Genomic DNA, 20,254 nt, shown 5'->3' on the forward strand with positions numbered 1-20,254 from the left:
ACAGGAACAGAAGTAGATCTCTCTAAGTCAGCACTTCTCAATAGGGGCAATTCTGCACCTGCCCCCAGGAAACTGGAGGTATTTTCAGAGTTGGGGGATAGGGTCCTACTGGCATCTAGCGTCTCACATACAACAAAGAATTATCTGATCCAAAATGTCCACAGAACAAATCATATATCTGATAAGGAACTTGTATCTAGAATACATAAAGAACAACTTACAACTCAGCAATAAAAACAAAAATAGCCCAATTTGAAAATGGGCCAAGGATATGAATATCCAAAGAATTCATACAAGTGGCCAATAAGTATCTGAAAAGATGCTCTACATCCTTGGCCATCAGGGAAATGCAAATCAAAGGCACAAAGAAATGCCACTTCATATCGACTGGGATGATTATGATCGAAAAGTCAGATAGTAACAAGTGTTCCCAAGGATGTGGAGAAATTGAGACCCTTGCTCATTGCTGGTGGGAAGGTAAAATGTTGTAGCCTCTTTGGAGAACTCTGGAAGCTCCTCAAAGGATTAAATATAGAGATGCCTTATGACCCAGCAATTCCACTGCTAAGTGTCATGAAAATATATCCACACAACAACTTGTACATAAATGTTCACAAGCAGCATTATTTGCAATAGCAACCCAAATGCCCATCAACAGATGAATGGAAAAATAAAATGCATATGTCCATACAATGGAATATTCATTACCCATAAAAAGAAAAGAAGTGCTGATACATGCTACTACATAGCCAAATATTGAAAGCATTAGGCTAAGTGAAAGAAGCCAGTCATAAAAGGTCACATATTTTATTATTCCATTTATATAAAAGGACTAGAATAGGCAAATCTATAAACATACGAAGTAGATTAATGTTTGCCCATGGTGGGGAGTGGTGGAGGACAGGAGGCTTGGGGATATCAACTATGGGGTAGGAGAATTTCTTTTTGATGTAATGAAAATGATCCCAAATTGATGCTGTGATAGTGACACAGATCTGTGAATATGCTAAAAGACAGACACTGGAGCTGGGCAGACAGTGCATGCCTGTAATCCCAGCGACTCCGAGGAGGTTGAGACAGGAGGATCACAGGCTCTCAGCCAGCTTCAGCAACTTAATGAGGCCCTAAGCAAAATAGCAAGATTTTGGCTCAAAATAAAAAAAATAAATAAAAAGGGCTGGGAATGTGGCTCAGTGGTTAAGCACCCCTGGGTTGAATTCCCAGTACAAGAAAATAAAAAAGACATTGGGGCTGGGGATGTGGCTCAAGCAGTAGCACGCTCGCCTGGTGAACACCGGGCACTGGGTTTGATCCTCAGCACCACATAAAAATAAAATAAAGATATTGTGTCCCCTTAAAACTAAAAAAAATTTAAAAAGACATTGGATGGCATATTTCAAAGAGCTAAATTTCATAGTATGTGATGATATCTCAATAAATTGTTTAAAAAAAAACAATCATGGACTGGGTTTGTGGTTCAGCAGAACACTTGCCTAGCATGTGTGAGGCACAGGGTTTGATCCTCAGCACCACATAAAAATAAATGAAATAAAGATCCATTGACAACTAAAAAAATATTTTAAAAAAATCATATTCAGTGTAGTTCTACATCACACACAACTAGAAGAATGAGAAAGTTATGTTCCATTTTTGCATAATATGTCAAAATGTATCCTATCATCATGTATAACTAATTAGAACAAATTAAGAAAAATTAAAAAAAAAAAAAACCACAATCACAACTGGTTGGTGAGTCACATGTTCTTATTAGAGGTGGGTGCTAAGCAGCCAGGACACAATTGTGTGTGCACAAGCAACTGGTGACCAGGCAAACTCAGGCTAAGAACAATCATGTAGAGTTTGCCTTATTAGCAGTGAATGTGGCCAAAGAAGGCAGAGGCAGGGAAAGACACGAGGTCGGGAGAAGCTTCTCAGGATGAATAGAAAGTTTCTAATAACCAAATTGTTGCTTTAGCTAAATTCTTCATTGGTTTTGTTGAGACCAAAAGATGGGGGACATCTCAGGCTACATGTGTTCAAACATCAAACCCAAAGCATGGGAGGAATTGGGATGCTATGGGACAAATGAACAAAGCAGCATGTGACAGATCACAACAGCCTTTGGGGCCCAGCCAACAATTCTGCACTGAATATTTTAGGGGGAAAGGAATTGGCGGAACATGAGGCCCAGCAGCAGAATGGTTGTCACTTTTGTTTTAGAAAGATAGATGGCCACCAATGTGGAAAATAGACCGGGGATGAGTCTAGAGACAGGACAGCTCATTTATTTATATTAACTGTTATAAATTGTTGTCACAGCCAATTTAATCCTTTCCTAAACATTAAGCTTGAAAGCTGCTACAAAGAGAAATCAGTCCAGGACTGTATCTTTTCTTCAAGGCACAGCTGACAAGATAGACAACTGCGAACAAAGCCGTTTGATGTAAAAATAATAGATAATAATAAATTCATATAAAAAGTTAAATGTACTGGCAATGTAAGGGAAAATAATAATTGCCCCTTATGAGCTTAGGCAAGAGCCAGAAATGAAATGACAATGACTGGACCCAGAAAGATCAACAGGCTGAGAATGGAATGTAGCTCAATGGTAGAGTGCTTGCCTAGCAGGTGTGAGGCCCTGGGATCCATCCACAAAAATAAAATAAAGTAAAATATCCCAGAGAATATTCCAGAAAGATAAACAAGTCACTTACCATGGGAACTAGGGCATTTGGTTCAAATTCTGTGGAATTAGCATCTGAAAATTAAGAAAAGAGTTCAGTAATTTACCAATATTGCTAAAAACATTTAAGTGATAACTTTTTAAATAAATGTTTATTAGACTTACCTTTCAAATCAAGGCAGTTTCTTGCAAACTCTATCACTGCTAGTTGCATCCCAAGGCAAACTCCTAGTTTAAAATGCACACATATACAGAAAATGAACACATTTTGTATTTATTCACATTTTCCGCTCATTTGTATCTGCTTATCTCCTCCATCTAGAATGCAGACTCCAAGAGAGCAAGACTGCCTGTTTTGTTCCCTACTATCCCCTCAGTGCTCAGAAAAGTCCCAGCAGAACCAGGAAGGGGGTTAAACTACTAAGGCTCCACCTAAGGTGCAGAGTTAAACAACGCGGCATTGGAGAACAGAAGAGGACAAAGTTCTAGAAGCTTTCCACATCTCCACCTAAATCAAGGTAGGTGTGTGGGTTGCAGAGCCACCTCAGAGGGCCTGATTTCTTAAGAGAATATTTAACAACAGTGAATTAAGAGGGAGGCTCCCTGGGCTGGGACTTCACAAGATTTCATACCCAAAATTCAGGTGTGGCCTGAGGGCAGCCTCAGGCCAGCCAAAGGGCTAGTATTTAAGGAGCCTCAGGCTGCTGATCTGCAGAGCAGTTGTGGGGACTGGCACCTGCCCTGTGGGTGTGAGCATGGCAGACGGTAGGGAAGGAGACACAAAATGGAACTGAACAGGGAACTCAATGATGGCATAAGGCTGAGAACTGTGTCACCCAAGGCCTGTTGCCATTGGATGCCCCCAAATCCATCTCCACATTCACTACAGTCCACCAATTCTCTCCATTAAACAAACACCAAAGGCTGGGGATATGGCTCAGTGGAAGAGCACTTTGGTGAGGCCTGGACTGCATCCCCAGCACTGAAAAAAATAAATAAAATGCCAAGAAGCACTGCAGATGCTGTTATAGACATATACAAGGTATCCAGGGGATGGAACGCAGGAAGAAATCAATACACGGGGCATGCCAGAACAAAAGTCGATAAGCAGGAAACAGCTGAGTGCTCGGGGGACTCCAGAAAGTTCCATATGGCTGGAACACAAAGAGCTGCTGTGTTCAAGAGAAACCTAAAAAGACTCACAAACCATTCTGTTCAGTGAAACTTATCTTAGAAATATTAATCATGTTTAGATGGAAACCAAGTTTAAATAGAAACATTAAAAGAAAACAAAGGCCCAGATGAGCTTAGACCAAGGTAAAACGAAACAGGTATCAAGATAACTGATCCAATCGGCTCATAAATCTGTCATCCAAAGTACAGTGGAAAACTAGGCTTCTCCACGCATACCCCCCCACCTCACCGGAGGCCTCCAACCAGAATCCCCAGCCGCAGGGTTGCCTTTAAGCACATCAACGTTCCATTTCATCTGGCTTCCTGGTACAGAGCCATGCTTTCTAATTTGAACAAGACCATTAAAAACACCCAACATTATACTTGGCATGGCGTACAGCATCTCTAGTCCCAGCTACTTGGGAGGACAAGGCAGATCACTTGAGCCCTGGAGTTTGAGGCCAGCCTAGGTAACATAGTAAAATCTTGTCTCTTAAAAAAAAAAAGACTGAACAGGCTCACTGAAGCACTCCAGTGAGACCACATCTCAATATAAAAAATAAAAAGTGGGGGATGATGTGGCTCAGTGGTTAACTGCCCCTGCTTTCAATCCTGGGCACCAAATAAATAAATTAATTAAAGGCCAGAGGTGTGGGTCAGAGGTAGAGTATTTGCCTAGCACATGCAAAGCTCTGGGTTCACTCCCCAGCACAAAAAAAAAAAAAAAAAAAGAACCTGACCACCGAATTTTAAAAGTTGTTCCTATGACATCGGTTGCCCTTTCTATATTATCTTTTCTAGAAATGAGCGTATACATTTCAACTGAAACACACTTCCTTTCTAAACAGAAAGATTACTATGGAGTTCTACTGAATGGCTCTTTGCTTGATGTGGCAAGAGAACAGGTTGGAATGGGAATCAGAGGTCAGAGCAAGCACAGACAGACTTCTCCCAGCCTCTTGCTACCCAGAACTTGCGAGAACAATGGCAAGTTCTCCTAAGGGGGACAAACTCTTTCTGGAAAGTATCAGACAGTAAGATTCTGGGCTTTGCAAGCCATAGGGTCTCAAACTGTCATTCTACTACGAAAGCAGCCATGGACAATATGTAAAACAAACTGGTATAGTAGTGTTCCAATAAAATTTTTTTATTACAAAAATAGAGCCAAGTGTGGTGGCCCACGCCTATAATCCCAGGGACTCCCATATAATCCCAACAATTCAGGAGGCTGAAGTAAGAGGATTGCAAGTTCAAGGCCACCCTCAGCAATTTAGGGAGAATGCAGCAATTTAGTGAGACCCTGTCTCAAAATAAAAAATAAAAAGGACTAGGGATATAGCTCAATGGTAAAGCACCCCTGAGTTCAATCCCCAGTACCAAAACAAAACAAAGACAGGCTATGAGCCAGATTTGGCCTGCAAAATAAGAGTTTGCTAACCCCTATAGCAGACTATTTGGTGCCTGAATATTTGTAAGGGTCCGGCGAAGCGTCGGAGGAAGAGACCACAAGAGACCAGCTTCATGCAATAAGCAGGGGGGAGTTTTATTGAACCAGCATGCTGGGGCTCAGTGCCCACTCAAGAAAGGAGAGCAGCCCAGAGCCCAGAGCAGAGGTCAAGCAGAGCTTAAGTACACTTTTTGGAGAGGGCGGGGGGCTTTGCATACATCAGAACAAATCATCATGAGGCGCGGGAAAATTGAACAACAACTCTGATACATGATTAGTCCATTCATTGGCGGGAACAGGCTGGGCAGGGGTGATTGGTCACTCCTAAGCGGGGTACACATTCAAACTGATTGGTTTGGGGCCTGGATGCCTACGTGCCGAGCTACTCAGAGCCCTTAGCTATTAAACAACCAGGGAATCAGTGGAAATATTTACTGGGCAGTTCCAGTATTGTCCTAACAGCTACAGGGATTACAGGTTCTGGGGGTAGCAGAGGAATTTTAACAATACCTAGTCTTTTACTTTTTTTTTTTTTTTGAATTTTTTTTTTAAAGAGTGAGAGAGGAGAGAGAGAGAGAGAGAGAGAGAGAGAGAGAGAGAGAGAGAGAGAATTTTTAATATTTATTTTTTAGTTCTCGGCGGACACAACATCTTTGTTGGTATGTGGTGCTGAGGATCGAACCCGGGCCGCACGCATGCCAGGCAAGCGCGCTACCGCTTGAGCCACATCCCTAGCCCATTTTTTTGAATTTTTAATATTTATTTTTTAGTTCTCGGCGGACACAACATCTTTGTTGGTACGTGGTGCTGAGGATCGAACCCGGGCCGCACGCATGCCAGGCGAGCGCGCTACCACTTGAGCCACATCCCCAGCCCAGTCTTACTTTTTAACCCAGGCTCTACGGCTTAGAATCAGCTTAGAAATTTTACCTTTACATATTCAAACCTAAGTTCACATCTTCACGATAGCAAACCTTATTGAGTGTTACCCCTAATAGGTGTCAAAAAAAAAATCTAAGTCCATAGTCAGGATCAATAAATACGAGTTTTACCTAGAAAAGGAATCTTCTTTGTCCTTGCCCAAGAAATTGCTTGGAGTTTTCCCAATGTTCCTCTAATTCCAAAGCCTCCAGGCACCAGAATACCACTGAAATCAACATAAGAGGAGGGTAAAGATGACCACCCATTATTTTTATATTTAAACCTTGTGTTTTCAGCCATTCGTGCTTACTAGTTCCAAATCCAAAAAACTATACTCAAGTTCTATTTTCAGAATCGATTACATGATTTCATATCCTGGACTTTCTTCTTGAAATCCTCTCAATGGTATGAAGAAGTTATGACAATTTCACACCAGTGACCTTGATATATATTTTTCTGATAGCTCTTTGTGGCATCTGAATGTAATAACTGGGAAACTCAATCCAATAAAGAATGCCACTGAAGGCCAGGGTTAACACTCCTAGGCTAGCATGCTGAAAGCCCAGATTTTAAGGCTAAGTACTGCCCCACACCTCCCCCCCAAAAAAAGAAAAAAAAATATCACTGGAAGAAGAATATGAATGAAAACAGGTTCTTTTCAAAGCCCTGTTGTAAAAATGTTAATCTCTCCTGCATAACCAAAAAGAGTTAAACTGGTAAAATCAGCATAAGATTTCAATTGCTAATTAAATAGTTATAATGAAAATATCCTGGCTGGAGGCTGTCTAGTCATTGAGGTGAAAAGACTAGAAGCATTCAAGAGAAAAACCGGCAAGGTCATGCTACCTCATGATACAATGCTGCCCCCAAGAGTTCTGTCCATTACTTGTGAAATAAAACCTAGAAGCAAAACATGCAGAAAAGAAAAGAAAAATCAAGGGGAAAAGATTGTCATTCTTGTCCTGTAGCTTTGTGTATGTACTATTCATCTCTATCTTTTGGTAGAATCAACACACCTTCCCTCTAATACAGTCTCCCCATCCTCCCCAAATAAAACCATTTCTGTTGCACACTCCACCAACATTAATCTGGCGCATTTCAAAGCAATGTTGGATGCAGCACAGCCACCTGTGAAGACAGCTATTTTAAATTACCTTTCAAAATGCACAAAAATTAGTAATTGGAGTAAATGGAATAATTAAAGGAAAAGCCATTGTGCGAACAGCCCCGGTACTCACTCAGCTTTGCATAGCTTCTGCCAAGCTTCATGGAATTTCACAGGGTCCTCGATTTTGGTGATCTGCTCCAAATCAATGGAGTCTATGTACTAAAAAACATCCAACAGATGAAAGGAAGCTTTAAGAAAAATAAGCACTCAAAAATACTAGAACTGTCTAACATTATGACACAATTATTCAATAATTCCAGATGCTGCTCAACTTGTGATGGGATTATAGCCTGATAAACCTATTGCAAGTTGAAAATATCATAAATGAAAACTGCACCTGACCTATCAAACATCATAGCTCAGCCCCGCCTTCCTTAAACAAGCTTAGAATATTTACATTAGCCTATAGTCATCTATAGGCAAAATCATCTAACACAAAGCCATTTTATAATAAAGCATTTAATAGCTTTTTATCAAACACCATTCTGAAATGAAAAACAGGGTAGTCATATGGGTGTGCTTTCACCCCATCATAAAGCTGAAAAATTATAAGTGGAATCATCATAAGTCAGAGACTGTGTACTCATTACGCAACCACAGCACTGGGCACTGGGGCTGGAAAAAGATGTTCACTATTTTGTGGCTTGTAATCTTTGCAAAGATTACAAAGCCAAATAAACAGACATCTGTACTGTGGTGGGATCATGGCTAGGAGAGGCAAAGAAGAAAATGCTTCAAATAGGAACCACACCTAACATAGAGGTGAACACTGTAAGAAAAAAGGGAAAGCCTGCACAGTAGCGTGTCCCAATAACTCCAGAGACTAAGGCAGGAGGATAAGAGTTCAAGGTCAGCCTCAGCAACTTAGAGAGGCCCTAAGCAACTTAGTGAGACCTTGTCTCAATATAAAAAAAAGGGCTGGGGATGGTGCTAGGGTTCTGGCTCAGTGGTAGAGCACTTGCCTAACATGTGTGAGGCACTGGGTTGAATTCTCAGCACCACATATAAATAAAATAAAGGTCCATCAACAATTAATAAAAAAATATTTTTAAAAGGGCTGGGGCTCAGGCTGGGGTTATGGCTCAGTGGTGGAGTACTCATCTAGCACGTACAAGGCCCTGGGTTTGATCCTCAGCACTACATAAAAATAAATAAATAAAATAAAGATTGTGTCCAACTACAACTAAAAAATAATAAATAAATAAATAAATAAATAAATAAATAAAATAGGGCTAGGGCTCAATGATTAAGTGCCCCTAGATTCAATCCAATTCCCTGGTACCAAAAAAAAAAAAAAATCTCTGGAGAGATGATATCTAAAAAGCTAAGCACCAAGAATAAGCGTGTGTGTGTGTGTGTGTGTGTGTGTGTGTGTGTGTGCGCGCGCGCGCGCACGCACTAAGAGGTGACCAAGAAGGTGTTCAGGAGATGAAGGAGGGAAGGGAGAAGGCTATGAATTCTCAGAGAAAAGAAAAAGTGCTGATCACTCACTCTGCACTCTAAGACCCTCAAAAGAGGCTCTGCCTAGCCAGAGGAAAGATCTGACTGGTCAGAGGGAAGTAAATGATGAAGCTGAGAAGCCATGACACATGAAATCACTTGCAATGGACTGAATATGTGTCCCCAAAATTCATATGTTGAGCCAGGTGCAATGGCATACACCTGTAATCCCAGCGGCGGGGAAGCCTGAGACAGAAGGATCACAAATTTCAGGCCAATCCCAGCAATTTAGCGAAGCCCTAAGCAACTTAGGGAGACTATCTCAAAATGAAAAAATAAAAAGCACTAGAGATACGGCTCAGTGGTTAAGGCCCCTGGGTTCAATCCCCAGTACCAAAAAAAATAAAAAGACCAAATTCATATGTTGAAATCCTAACTCCCAGTATGATAGTAGTAGATATCTTTGGGAGGTAACTAGGTCATGAGAGTAGAGCACTCGTGAAAAGGATTAGTGCCCATATAAAAGAGGCCCTAGAGAGCTCCCTCACCCCTTCCACCAAATGAGGATATTACCAGAATAGGATATTACCATCTACAACCTGGAAGAGGCCCCTCACCAGAAGGGTCCTGATCAACTCTCCGCCTCCAGAACACTGAGAAATATATTTCTATTGTTCATAAGCCACCTAGTCTGTGGTATTTTGTTATAGCAGCCCAAACAGACTCAGATACCACTGAAGAGTCTTAAGTAAGAGGATGACAGGAACAAAAAGAGAATTTAGAAAGATCACTGGTACAGCATGGAAAAGAGAGGGAAGACTGGTGATTAGAAGCCAGTGGGGAAGATATTCAGGCTATATATAATAACCACACTTCTGCTATTCCATAATAATGATTTTGAAAACAAATAACCATTGTTTACCAGGGACTATTCCTTCAAGTCAGAAAGGGTAATATAGGCCAGACAGGATGGCACAGGCCTATAATCCCAGCAATTCAGGAGGCTGAGGCAGGAGGATTACAAATTCAAGAACAACCCAGCAACTTAGTGAGGCCCTCAGCAACTTACCAAGACTCTGTCTCAAAGTAAAATAAAATAAGAAGGGCTAGGGATGTAGCTCAGTGGGAAAGTGTCCCTGGGTTCAATCCCCAGTATGAAAAAAAGGAAAATATTTTAAAAATCTGGATTCTATCCTACCTAATGCTGAAGGGAAAGGAATGTTCTATTATTTTCTTGTTAGGTAAATAAAATGTGCTTAAATGAGCATGAAATATATGTTTAACTGGCTATGCAAAGTCTAATTTCAGAAATGTGCCTTAAACCTGTATGCAGAAAAAAGCTAGCACAGAAGACATAACCATTATCCTTGGAGAGGACTACTTAAAAGATTGACCTTTGGTTGGCATCTGGAAGCATAGATTTCAGAAGGGTTCCCATCATTCCAAGAACTGATAAGAGTAGCTCTTTGTACCTAAAGTGTTTGTTACAAACAACAAGATTTACTCTGAGTACATGGTTCCCTCCTGCAGGGCTGGAATTCAGGTACATAGTAAGCAGAGAGTACCTACATGACCAACCCTCAATAAAAACCCTGGGCACAGGCTGGGGGTGCTAGCTCAAGGGTAAAGCACTTGCCTAGCATACAAGAGACCCTGGGTTCAACCCCTAGCATCCCAGAAAAAAAGAAAAAACCTGGGCATAAGTTTCTAATGAGCACCTCTGGTAGAGAACATTTCACACATGTTGTCACAAGTCATTGCTGGGGGAATTAAGTTCAATCTGTGAGACTCCATTGGGGGAGGCTTGCACCTGGTTTCCCCAGACCTCTCCCTTTGCCAATTTTGCTTTATATTCTTTGGCAGTAAATCTTAGCCATGAGTATGACATTATGCTGAGTCCTGTGAGTCCTGGTCCATCTGAGTGTGGTTGCAGGGACCCTTTGGCACAACCTGTCCCTTTGGAACGCAAGGTATTGGACTAAAGGCTGACATATCTGGGAGACCTGGTCTGGACTCACCATCAGATTCAACTTGTGATTGATGGCCAAGGCTGAGTGTTCCAGGGCCTTGAACACGGAGGCGTAGCAGTCTCTGAGTTTGGTATATTTACCAACCAGGGCTATGGAACATGTTTTCTGTAATCTTTCATACCTGAGAAGAAAGACAAGCTTAAAGTTTATATGCATGTCATGGAACATCATAAAAAAAATGAAAATTAAAAAAAAAATTTAAAAAAAGGCTAGGCATGGTGGTGCACGCCTGTAATCCCAGCAGCTCAGGAGGCTGAGGCAGGAGAATCTCATGTTCAAGCTCAGCCTCAGCAAAAGCAAGATGCTAAGCAACTCAGTGAGACTCCGTCTCTAATAAAATACAAAAAAGGGCTGAGGATGTGGCTCAGTAGTCAAGTGCCCCCGAGTTCAATCCCTAGTACGAAAAAAAAAAACAGCACTGCTCCAGTTTCAAGGCACTTAGTACTTAATAAAATCTTAGGAGCAGGGCTGGGGATTTAGCTCAGTTGGTAGAGTGCTTGCCTTGCATACACAAGGCGCAAGGCCCTGGGTTCAATCCCCAGCACAAAAAAAAAAAGAAATCTTAGGAGCAGATAAGGCTCATGCTTGATGAACCCGAGTCAAATCTCCCCTCCAAAGCACCAAAATCTCCTCACCAGGTTTCAAAATCCTAATAAATGCCAATGTTGGCTTGTATAAGCAGGTGCAGATATAAATCTGAGAAAATTTAAAAGCATTCAAAACAAGACATTTAAAAAGCTATCTCATAAACAAGAGCTGTTCATAAATTAGTTTATAAGGTGACATTGAATAAGAAAAAGCATTCTGCTTGTCAATAGAAAACATTCCTATATTAATTTCGTAAGGTGACATTGTATAAGAAAGTGCATTCAAAATGTCTCCATTTTAAATTCTTGCATTCCCAGCTGGCTCACAAATGTCTGCATATTCATGCCATGCCTGAAGAATGGTGCTAAGAGAACTATTTAAAATATTACAAGCCATTTAGATCATTTTTATGAGAAAGTTCCATTCTATAGAAGATGCTCAATCACAATTCACCATTAGAGACATAATCCTTCATGTGGCTTTCATCAAGAAATCTGTTCAAAGAACAAGAAAAACATGTGACCTGATATTAAGTAGGTGGAAATGTCATCTTGGGGCTGAAGATGTTTTGGGTCTTTGATGTGGCCCTTGCACTAACACCTCCCAAAAATTCCACGGTGAGAAATATCTTTCTTCTATACAAGAATAGCATGGCCAAAAACAGGTTGGGTGGAGAAAAATGCTCAATAAGAGGTCAAAACTGCCAGAAAAATACTTCCTTTTGTTTGTTCTGCTTTTGGTTTGGTTTTTGTGGGGTTTTTTTGTTTCGTTTTCTGGTACCAGGGATTGAACCCAGGGGGTGCTTAACCACTGAGCCATATCTCCAGCCCTTTTTTAAATTTTTTATTTATAGACAGGGCCTCACTAAGTTGGTAGGGGCCTTGCTAAATTGCTAAGGCTAGCCTTGAACCTGTGATCCTCCTGCCTCAGGTTCCACAGCTGCCAGGATCACAGGCATGTGGCACCATGCCCAGTTTAGGAAAGTACTTTCTAGGAAGGTGACTGAAGTACCTACAGAAAGCTGCTAAACCTTGACCTCTCTGCTAAAGTTTATGTTGCTCTGGAGATTCCACAGCTACCCACATCTCATGCCATCTCTCCCTAAGGGATTCAGATAACAGAAAGCTAGTTGATAGGAAGCCAAGTATCAGCAATGATGATGACTTCAGAGGCAGGTGACCCACACCTGGGTCCTGGCAATCACAGCTGCCTCTGCATAGCAGGTTGGCTGGGCCTTACTCCTCCTCCCTCCTCCAAAGAGAGGAGGGGCATCAGCTCTGCCCTGGGAAGGAAGCTGCTCCAGCCGACTCCTCCTCTGGCTCTTTCATGTCTGGGCTTCCCAAAGGAGGAGGAGTCACTTAGTGGTGGCTAGAACGGGTGAGTCCATGGGTCACACCTCCCAGAAAGGGGCCACTGTGCAGGCAATCCCTTGTGCCCTTTTTCCCTCTTGACTCGCCCTTCCCAGAACAGCCTGGTATGCTCCACACAAAGCTAACACCAGGGGGTACAGGCAAGCTTTGGGTACAACTATAAGCTGCTGCAGGAACAGAAGAGGGAATCCACTTTGCAAGCCTATCCCCAGGCAGGTCCCAAAGCCAAGAGGGGTGCTCCACGAGCTTTCCTTCCAGTTTAACCAAGGACCCCTGGCTCCAGGCATCACTAGGCTTCCATCGTTGAGGCTGCTCCTTTGAATAAGAGTAGGCAGGGAACAACATCTAAAGAATGGACATTCTAGTCAGATGAACTGGCTCATGCCTATAGTCTCAGCTACTTGGGAGGCTGAGGCAGGAGGATCACTTGAGCCCAGGAGTTCAGGGCCAGCCTGGCAACATAGTGAGACCCATCTCTCAAAAAAAAGAAAGAATATGGCTAGGCACAGGGCCGCATGCCTGTAATCCCAGCAGCTTGGGAGGCCGAGGCAGGAGGATCTCAAGTTCAAAGCCAGCCTCAGCAACATCAAGGTGCTAAGCAACTCAGTGAGACCCCGTCTCTAAATAAAATACAAAATAGGGCTGGGGATGTGGCTCAGTGGTAAAGTGTCTCTGAGTTCAATACCCAGTACCAAAAAAAAAAAAAAGAAAAGAAAAGAAAGAATAGGAACTGGTGGAACTCAATAGTAGAGCACTTGCCTAGCATGTGTGAGGCCCTGGGTTCCATCTCCAGCACCACAAAAAAAGTGGATATCCTACATCACCATTATCAGTTAACCAATATCACAGCCCATGTGGAATTATCAACATCTCCTTTGAGTAAAGACTATGATAAAGCTAATGGTGCCCACCTAAATAATATGTCCCCCTTATGTGGAAAAAGGGTTTTTGTTGATATAACTAAGTTAGGGATCTCCAGATGAAATCATCTTGGATTAGGGTGGGCCATAAATCCAATGACAAGCATACTTCCAAAAGAAGAGAATGGGAGAAGACACAAGGGAAAGGGTGATATAAACACAGAGGCAGAGATTAGAGTGTTAGGACCATATGCCAAGGAACATCAAGGATTGCAGGAAGCCACTAGAAAGTAGAAGAGGGGCATGGGACAGATACTCCAGAGTTTCCAGAAGGAACTAACCCTATGGATATCTTGATTTGGAACTTCTGGCCTCCAGGACTATGAGAGAATAAATTTCTATTGTTTAAAGCCACACAGGTTATGGTACTTTGTTACAGCAGCTACAGTAAACTAATACAAAGACCAAACATTTGGCTTTAGAAAGCATATAAGCACCCAGGCATGGTGGCACATGCCTGTAATCCCAACAACTCAGGAGGCTGAGGCAGGAGAATCACAAGTTTGAGGCAGGAGAATCACAAGTTTGAGGCCAGCCTCAGCAACTTAGTGAGAGCCTGTTTCGAAATAAAAGATTTTAAAGTGGGGATTGGCCTGGGGATGTTATTCAGTGGGAAAGAAATGCCGAGTTCAATCCCCAGTACCAATAATAATAATAATAATAATAATAATAATAATAATAGAAATCAGGCTGGGATTGTGGCTCAGCTGTAGAGCACTCACTTAGCACTTGCGAGGACCTGGGTTCAATACTCAGCACCACATAAAATAAATAAAATAAAAGTATTGTGTCCAACAACAACTGAAAAATAAATATTTAAAAATATTATAATAATAATAAAAGAAAGTTTAGAAGCATAAAGCTATTTTCAATAAAAGAGTTAAATACTAAAAATCCTAGTGCTAAAAAGGATCAGCTCCAAGCTACTCAGAAAATTCCTACAAAATGATGGATTCTTTAAAGCTTTCTAGAGGGCAGAGGCTTGATTATATCATTATTTATTAGAGTACCTAAGTCAGAAATTGTGCATTATTCTTGATTCTACTTGCCCCAGAAAGTCTAAAGCAGTTTCAGGGTTGTTGTTGTTGTTGTTAAGTGAAAGTGGTGTGGGGGTATAACTCAGTGGCAGAGCACCTGCTTAGCACAGAACCAAAAAATGAAAAAAAAATATTTAAGTGAAAGGGCAAGAGTATTTCAGTCTACCAAACTCAGTGATTTTTGTCACGGTCAAATCATTTTAATTGTTTGCCAACATCAGCAACCAATACTTGGTGCCTGACTCAATGTGAAGTCCTGTGTTTTCTCTCATTAATTCCCACTAGGTGGGTACTGGTAGGCCCCTGATATGTATAGATAATAGGACGAGCCAAGAGAAGTGAAGTAATCTACCCAGATTTACAGTTAGTAAGACAGCCAGAGTCTGAATCCAGAATCTACTGACCTAAGCTGCACAAGCAATCAGGTAGCCTGTGACTTGTAGAGTCACACCTCAACTGCATTGAAGAAAAGAAAACAGGGTTCTGGGATTTTATTTCTAGGACTTGAAATTCAAGCAAACTTGGCTTAAATTAAAATAGTTAAATTAAAGCTAAAACCTGTCAGGAATTTTAATAATGATATGAACTAGTTAATAGCTGCAGAATTGAACATTAATGGTAATAGCTGAAACTTCCCACTCAACAGGATTTTCTTTAGGAAATGTTAGCCAAGTCTTAAAAACAAATAAAACAGAACAAAAAGCTTGCAACATTTAAAAAATGTAAAACTTAAGAAAATAAGGAATAAACTAGCCCGGCATGGTGGTACATGTGTGTAATCCCAGCTACTGGGGAGGTGAGGCAAAAAGATCACAAGTTCAAGGCCAGCCTCAGCAATTTAGCAAGATCCTGTCTCAAATATAAAATAAAAATGGGCTGGGGATATGGCTCAGTGGTAGAGTGTTCCTGGGATCAATCCCCAGTACTGAAAGAGAGAAAAGAGGAGAGAGAGAAGAGAGAGAAAAGGGAGAAAGAGACAGAGAAAAAGAAATTAATAAATAAAATCCTAGGACTGGGGTGGTGGCTCAGAGGTAGTGTGCTCGCCTTGCATGCATGAGGCACTAGGTTCAATTCTCAGCACCACATAAAGTGAAATAAAGACATTGTGTCCACCTCTAACTAAAAAAATTAAATATAAAAAAAATCCTTCCTGGGGCTGTAGCTCAGTGGCAGAGTACTTGCCTTGCACATGTGAGACACTGGGTTCAATCCTCAGCACCACATAAAAATAGACAAATAAAATAAAGGCATGCTGCCCATCTACAGCTACAAAAATTTTAAAAATAAAAGTAAATAAAGATTTAAAAATCCTTCCAGAATTAAAAATATTCCTTCTAGGTAAAAATTCCTTCAATTCACTTTGGTTTAAGTAATGCAAAAATCAAAGGCTCCAGACATTTTCAGAGTACAGGAATTATTAAAGATTCTATAAGTAATTCCTTTCACATACCTGTCAGCCATATTCTTCCACTTGAAAAGTAAATTGCTTGAAGAATCACCAATGGGCAGGTCCAATCGCTCTTTAAAGTATTTAACAATGCCTTGTTCTTCCAAAAGCACAGGCACTCGGTAGGTGGAAGAAACATCATGGATACATATGACCTAATCAATAATAATAAAACACCACACTTAGATAGATTGCCTCAAATGTGCCACAGAAATGAGACAAATATCAATATAAATAAACTGCCAGTCTCTTGAGTTAAGAAAATCCAGTAACCTAAATGAGAGTCAGAATTAATACAAGGTGAGTTTGATTTAATAATACAACTCTTTGAGTAAATTACTCTACTTCCAGAACAATGGGTATCATGGTAAAATAAAAAGTAAATATACAGCAATATCCACGGGTTCCACACTGATGGATGTAACCAACCATGGATCAAAAATATTTAGAAAATAATATCTGCATCTGTATTGAACATGTACAGACTTTTTTCTTGTCATTATTCCTAAACAGTATTGCATAACAACGGTTTACATAATATTTGCATTGTATTTGACATTATAAGCAACCTAGAGATAAATAAAAGTATACAGGAGGATGTGACCAGGCACAAAGGTGGCTCATGTCTATAATCCCAACAGCTCCAGAGGCTGAGGCAGGAGGATCTGAAGTTCGAAGCCAGCCTCAGCAACTTAGTAAGACTCTGTCTCGAAAGAAAAAATTTAAAGAACTGGGGATGTGGCTCAGTGGTTAAGCATCCCTGGGTTCAATCCCTGGTACAAAAAAAAATTTAATTAAAAAAAGAGGATAAATGTAAGTTATGTGCACCATTTTATATTAAAATAGAACTTGAGCCCCACAGAATTTGGTATCCACAGGGGTCCTAAAACCAATCACTTGAAAATGATGAAAGACAACTGACTGATATTTGTCCCCCGTTCCTGGTACAGCACTTGAAAAATCTTCAGAGTTTCCCGAGTAATAAAGTATCTTTATTATGCAGCTGAGGTGACTCCCGGTACCCCTAGATAGCTTTAGGATGGGAATGGTGACCAGAAAAATAAACCAAGTGATTAGAGGACTGGAACTTTCAGCCACCAGCCTAACCTGTGGGGAGGGAAGAAGTGGGGGATGGGGATTGAGTTCAAACACATGGCCAGGTATTCAGTCATACCTACATAATAATACCCCAATAAAAAATTTGGAAGAACAAAGCTTGTAGGGGAACCTCCCAGTGGGAAACTATATAGAGGTACCAAGAGGGAGACACACCCTGATTCAGCAAGTCCTGTGCCTAGAACTTTCCTAGACCTTACCCTTTGCATTTTTTCATCTAACTGTTCATTTGCACTTTTATAATAAAATAGGAACTATAAATATAGCATTTTCCTGAGTTCTGTGAGTTATTCTAGTGCACTATCAAAGAAGGGGATCACGGAAGCCCCAAACTTGTAGTTAGCTGGCAGAAGCTCGGGTGGCTTGGGAACAATGGAAACTTGCATGAAGTGGGGTGGGGGGGGGGTCTTATAAGAAAGTGAGTCCTTAAATCTGTGGCATTGGATGCTCACTCTGGGTAATTAGTATCAGAAGTGACCCTGTGCTGTTGTCAGAGACTTGGTATTAGAATGTAGATGCTTTATAGATCAATATCCAAGCCACTATCTTCTATGTGTGAGTTAAAGCAGTCGCACTGAACACATGCACCTTGTCTTCTAAGTGTGAGTATATAGTTTATTTGTCCCTTCGTTTATTGTCACTGCTACTATAGTTGCTTCTGTCTGTAATCTTGTCCCCTGCTCCCTTCATTTGGGTACATTTGCTGGTGCACATTGACCACAGTAAAATTAATTATACCTGTTAGAAGAGAAGAATACTTTTAAATAGCAGCTGATATCTGGCTGTGGTTGTTTTTCACATTTACCCTAATGAGCTTTCAACAGCCTCTCAAATACATCCAAGGGGCTACTTGTAGTCATTTAAGGATCTGCCACATCCTAAATAAATGCCAAGAAATGTTCTGCCAACTCTGTGTTCAGTCTACCCAAGCCCATAGCTCTAAGTCAAGTGTTCTTAAGCTGTTTGAATATCATCAACTTGATACTCAGATTACAGAGCCTCTCTTGTGCATGCACCAATGCAATTCCAAGACACAAGATATCACTAGTATGGGGCTCCACCCCAATTGCTAATGAAATCTCTGCCCAGCTGCAACTCCCAAAAGTGGAAGGCATGAAATGTGGAACTATTTACTCATTTATCCTCCAGGCCAGAGAGAGATTTTTTAAATATGGTGATGGGCCATGTCCACAGAGATGCCTGTGGCCCTCTTCATCACCTCCTCAGAGATACAGATGAAAACAACTTGAAATGCAGATTCACCACTACTCATGAAAAGGCTGCAATTAAGAAGTGGGGAGACTAGTTAGGTGTGGTGACACACATCTATAATTCCAGTGGCCTCAGGAGGCTGAGACAGGAGGATCGCAAGTTTGAGACCAGCTTCACCAACTTAGCAAGACCCTATCTCAAAATATATACACAAAGTACTATCTACCAATAGGATGGGTACTCCAAACGACTGAAAGAAAAAAAAATGGTATGACAAAAGACAAAGACAAAAGAGTTCTTTATTTTTTCAAAGTAGTTCCAACTCATTTACTAACTTTGAAGCGTCAGGCAGGGGGCTGTTCATCAGCCTGCCTCCCAAGATATTAAAAACCCCATTAAATGGTTTTTAGACTTCAGAGAACTCAGGGCTCATATGTAGAAAAGGTTTCTGCCAAACCTCATCCTTTGCCTGAGCACTATTATGCCACTTTATAAACTATAGCCAAGTCCCAGCCCTTGGGCTAGAGCCTTCTGGAAACAAAAGACAATAGATAGGAGAAGGAAAGAAAAAGAAAAACTAATTTGTCACAATACTCAGGTGAAAAGTTCTGCAGAACATAGGGCCTGAGCCCAAGTCATAGTACAGTTTCTATAGTAATGCTACGAACTGAGGCCACTGTTGTGATTAGCAGAGAGAGAACAAGTGTTACTGTACTGGTGTGGCTTAGGGTGAGTTAAGCTGTACAAAGGAGAAACAAATGAAAGCAGTAAGTGTCCAGAAGGAAAGACATGATTAAAAAGACAATTAGGAGAAGCTGGGCGTGGTGCCACACACCTGCAATCCCAACAACTCAAGAGGCTGAGGCATGAGGATTACAAATTCCAGGCCAGCCTCAGTAATTAGCAAGTCTCTCAGCTTTATTGGCTGACCCTGTCTCAAAATAGTGAGAGAACTATGTGAAGTTTGTGAGTTAGAAAGCTCACAGTGGGTTTGTGCCTATAAATTAAGGAATGATGTCTAAGGAATCAGGAGACTCAAGATTGTTCACTTAAGAGTTAGGAAGCCATAGCTGGATAAGATGCCCCCCAAAGCTTATGTAAGTGCCCCCCAAAACAATACAATATTGAAGAGGTACGAAACTCTGGCTTCAGAAGAAGCTCGTGCAAGACAATAAAATCTGAAGGGCAGCACCAACCTGTTCAGGGTTTACGTGACAGAACATAGAAATCTTCTCCTTCACGGCCATCTCAATGGGTGTTGAACTTCGGCAGACAATCTGTCAAAGCCAGTTATGCACAGGTCAGCCAGTGGGAACTGGGATGTTCATGTTGCACTGATTTTTAGCATGACACTAAATTCATTTCTTTATAGTACAAAAGATTTGGCCAGGTATGCATTGCTCACTTTAAGCAGTCCACTGGACTATTATACTAGTGCTGAGCCCAATATCTAAGGAAACAATAAAATTCAACACAAATCTACCAGAAAGAGCTCAAAATGTCAGCACATCTCTGATGAACAGAGGCAAGGCTCACAAGTGTTGCTTCATTAAATACAAGAAAAGAGCTAGATCAGGGGTTGATGAACCTTTTCTCCAAAAACCCAGTTGGGAACTGTTTTAAATTGACAGGTCAGTCACTGTCCTGATCCTCAGCTGTGCTGCTGCGGTGCAGAAGGAGCTATAGACAATATGGAAATAAC

At 41.1% G+C, this 20,254-nt stretch overlaps 1 protein-coding gene across 6 annotated transcripts in view; it reads right to left on the minus strand.

Annotated features, from left to right (window-relative positions):
* CTPS2 (CTP synthase 2) overlaps positions 1–20,254 on the minus strand; it is a 104,093-nt gene that overhangs the window by 57,489 nt on the left and 26,350 nt on the right. For all 6 annotated transcript variants that reach the window (XM_081277062.1, XM_081277061.1, XM_081277060.1 and 3 more), the window contains 7 exons: positions 19,749–19,829; positions 16,228–16,379; positions 10,851–10,983; positions 7,463–7,551; positions 6,356–6,450; positions 2,849–2,911; positions 2,715–2,758 (listed from right to left, as the gene is read on the minus strand). In XM_081277062.1, coding sequence (XP_081133188.1) covers positions 2,715–2,758; positions 2,849–2,911; positions 6,356–6,450; positions 7,463–7,551; positions 10,851–10,983; positions 16,228–16,379; positions 19,749–19,829 — 657 coding nt within the window. The remainder of the gene's footprint in view (positions 1–2,714; positions 2,759–2,848; positions 2,912–6,355; positions 6,451–7,462; positions 7,552–10,850; positions 10,984–16,227; positions 16,380–19,748; positions 19,830–20,254) is intronic.

This window comes from Spermophilus citellus, assembly GCF_964194105.1.
Source record: "Spermophilus citellus genome assembly, chromosome: X".
NCBI classification, from domain to species: Eukaryota; Metazoa; Chordata; class Mammalia; order Rodentia; family Sciuridae; genus Spermophilus; species Spermophilus citellus.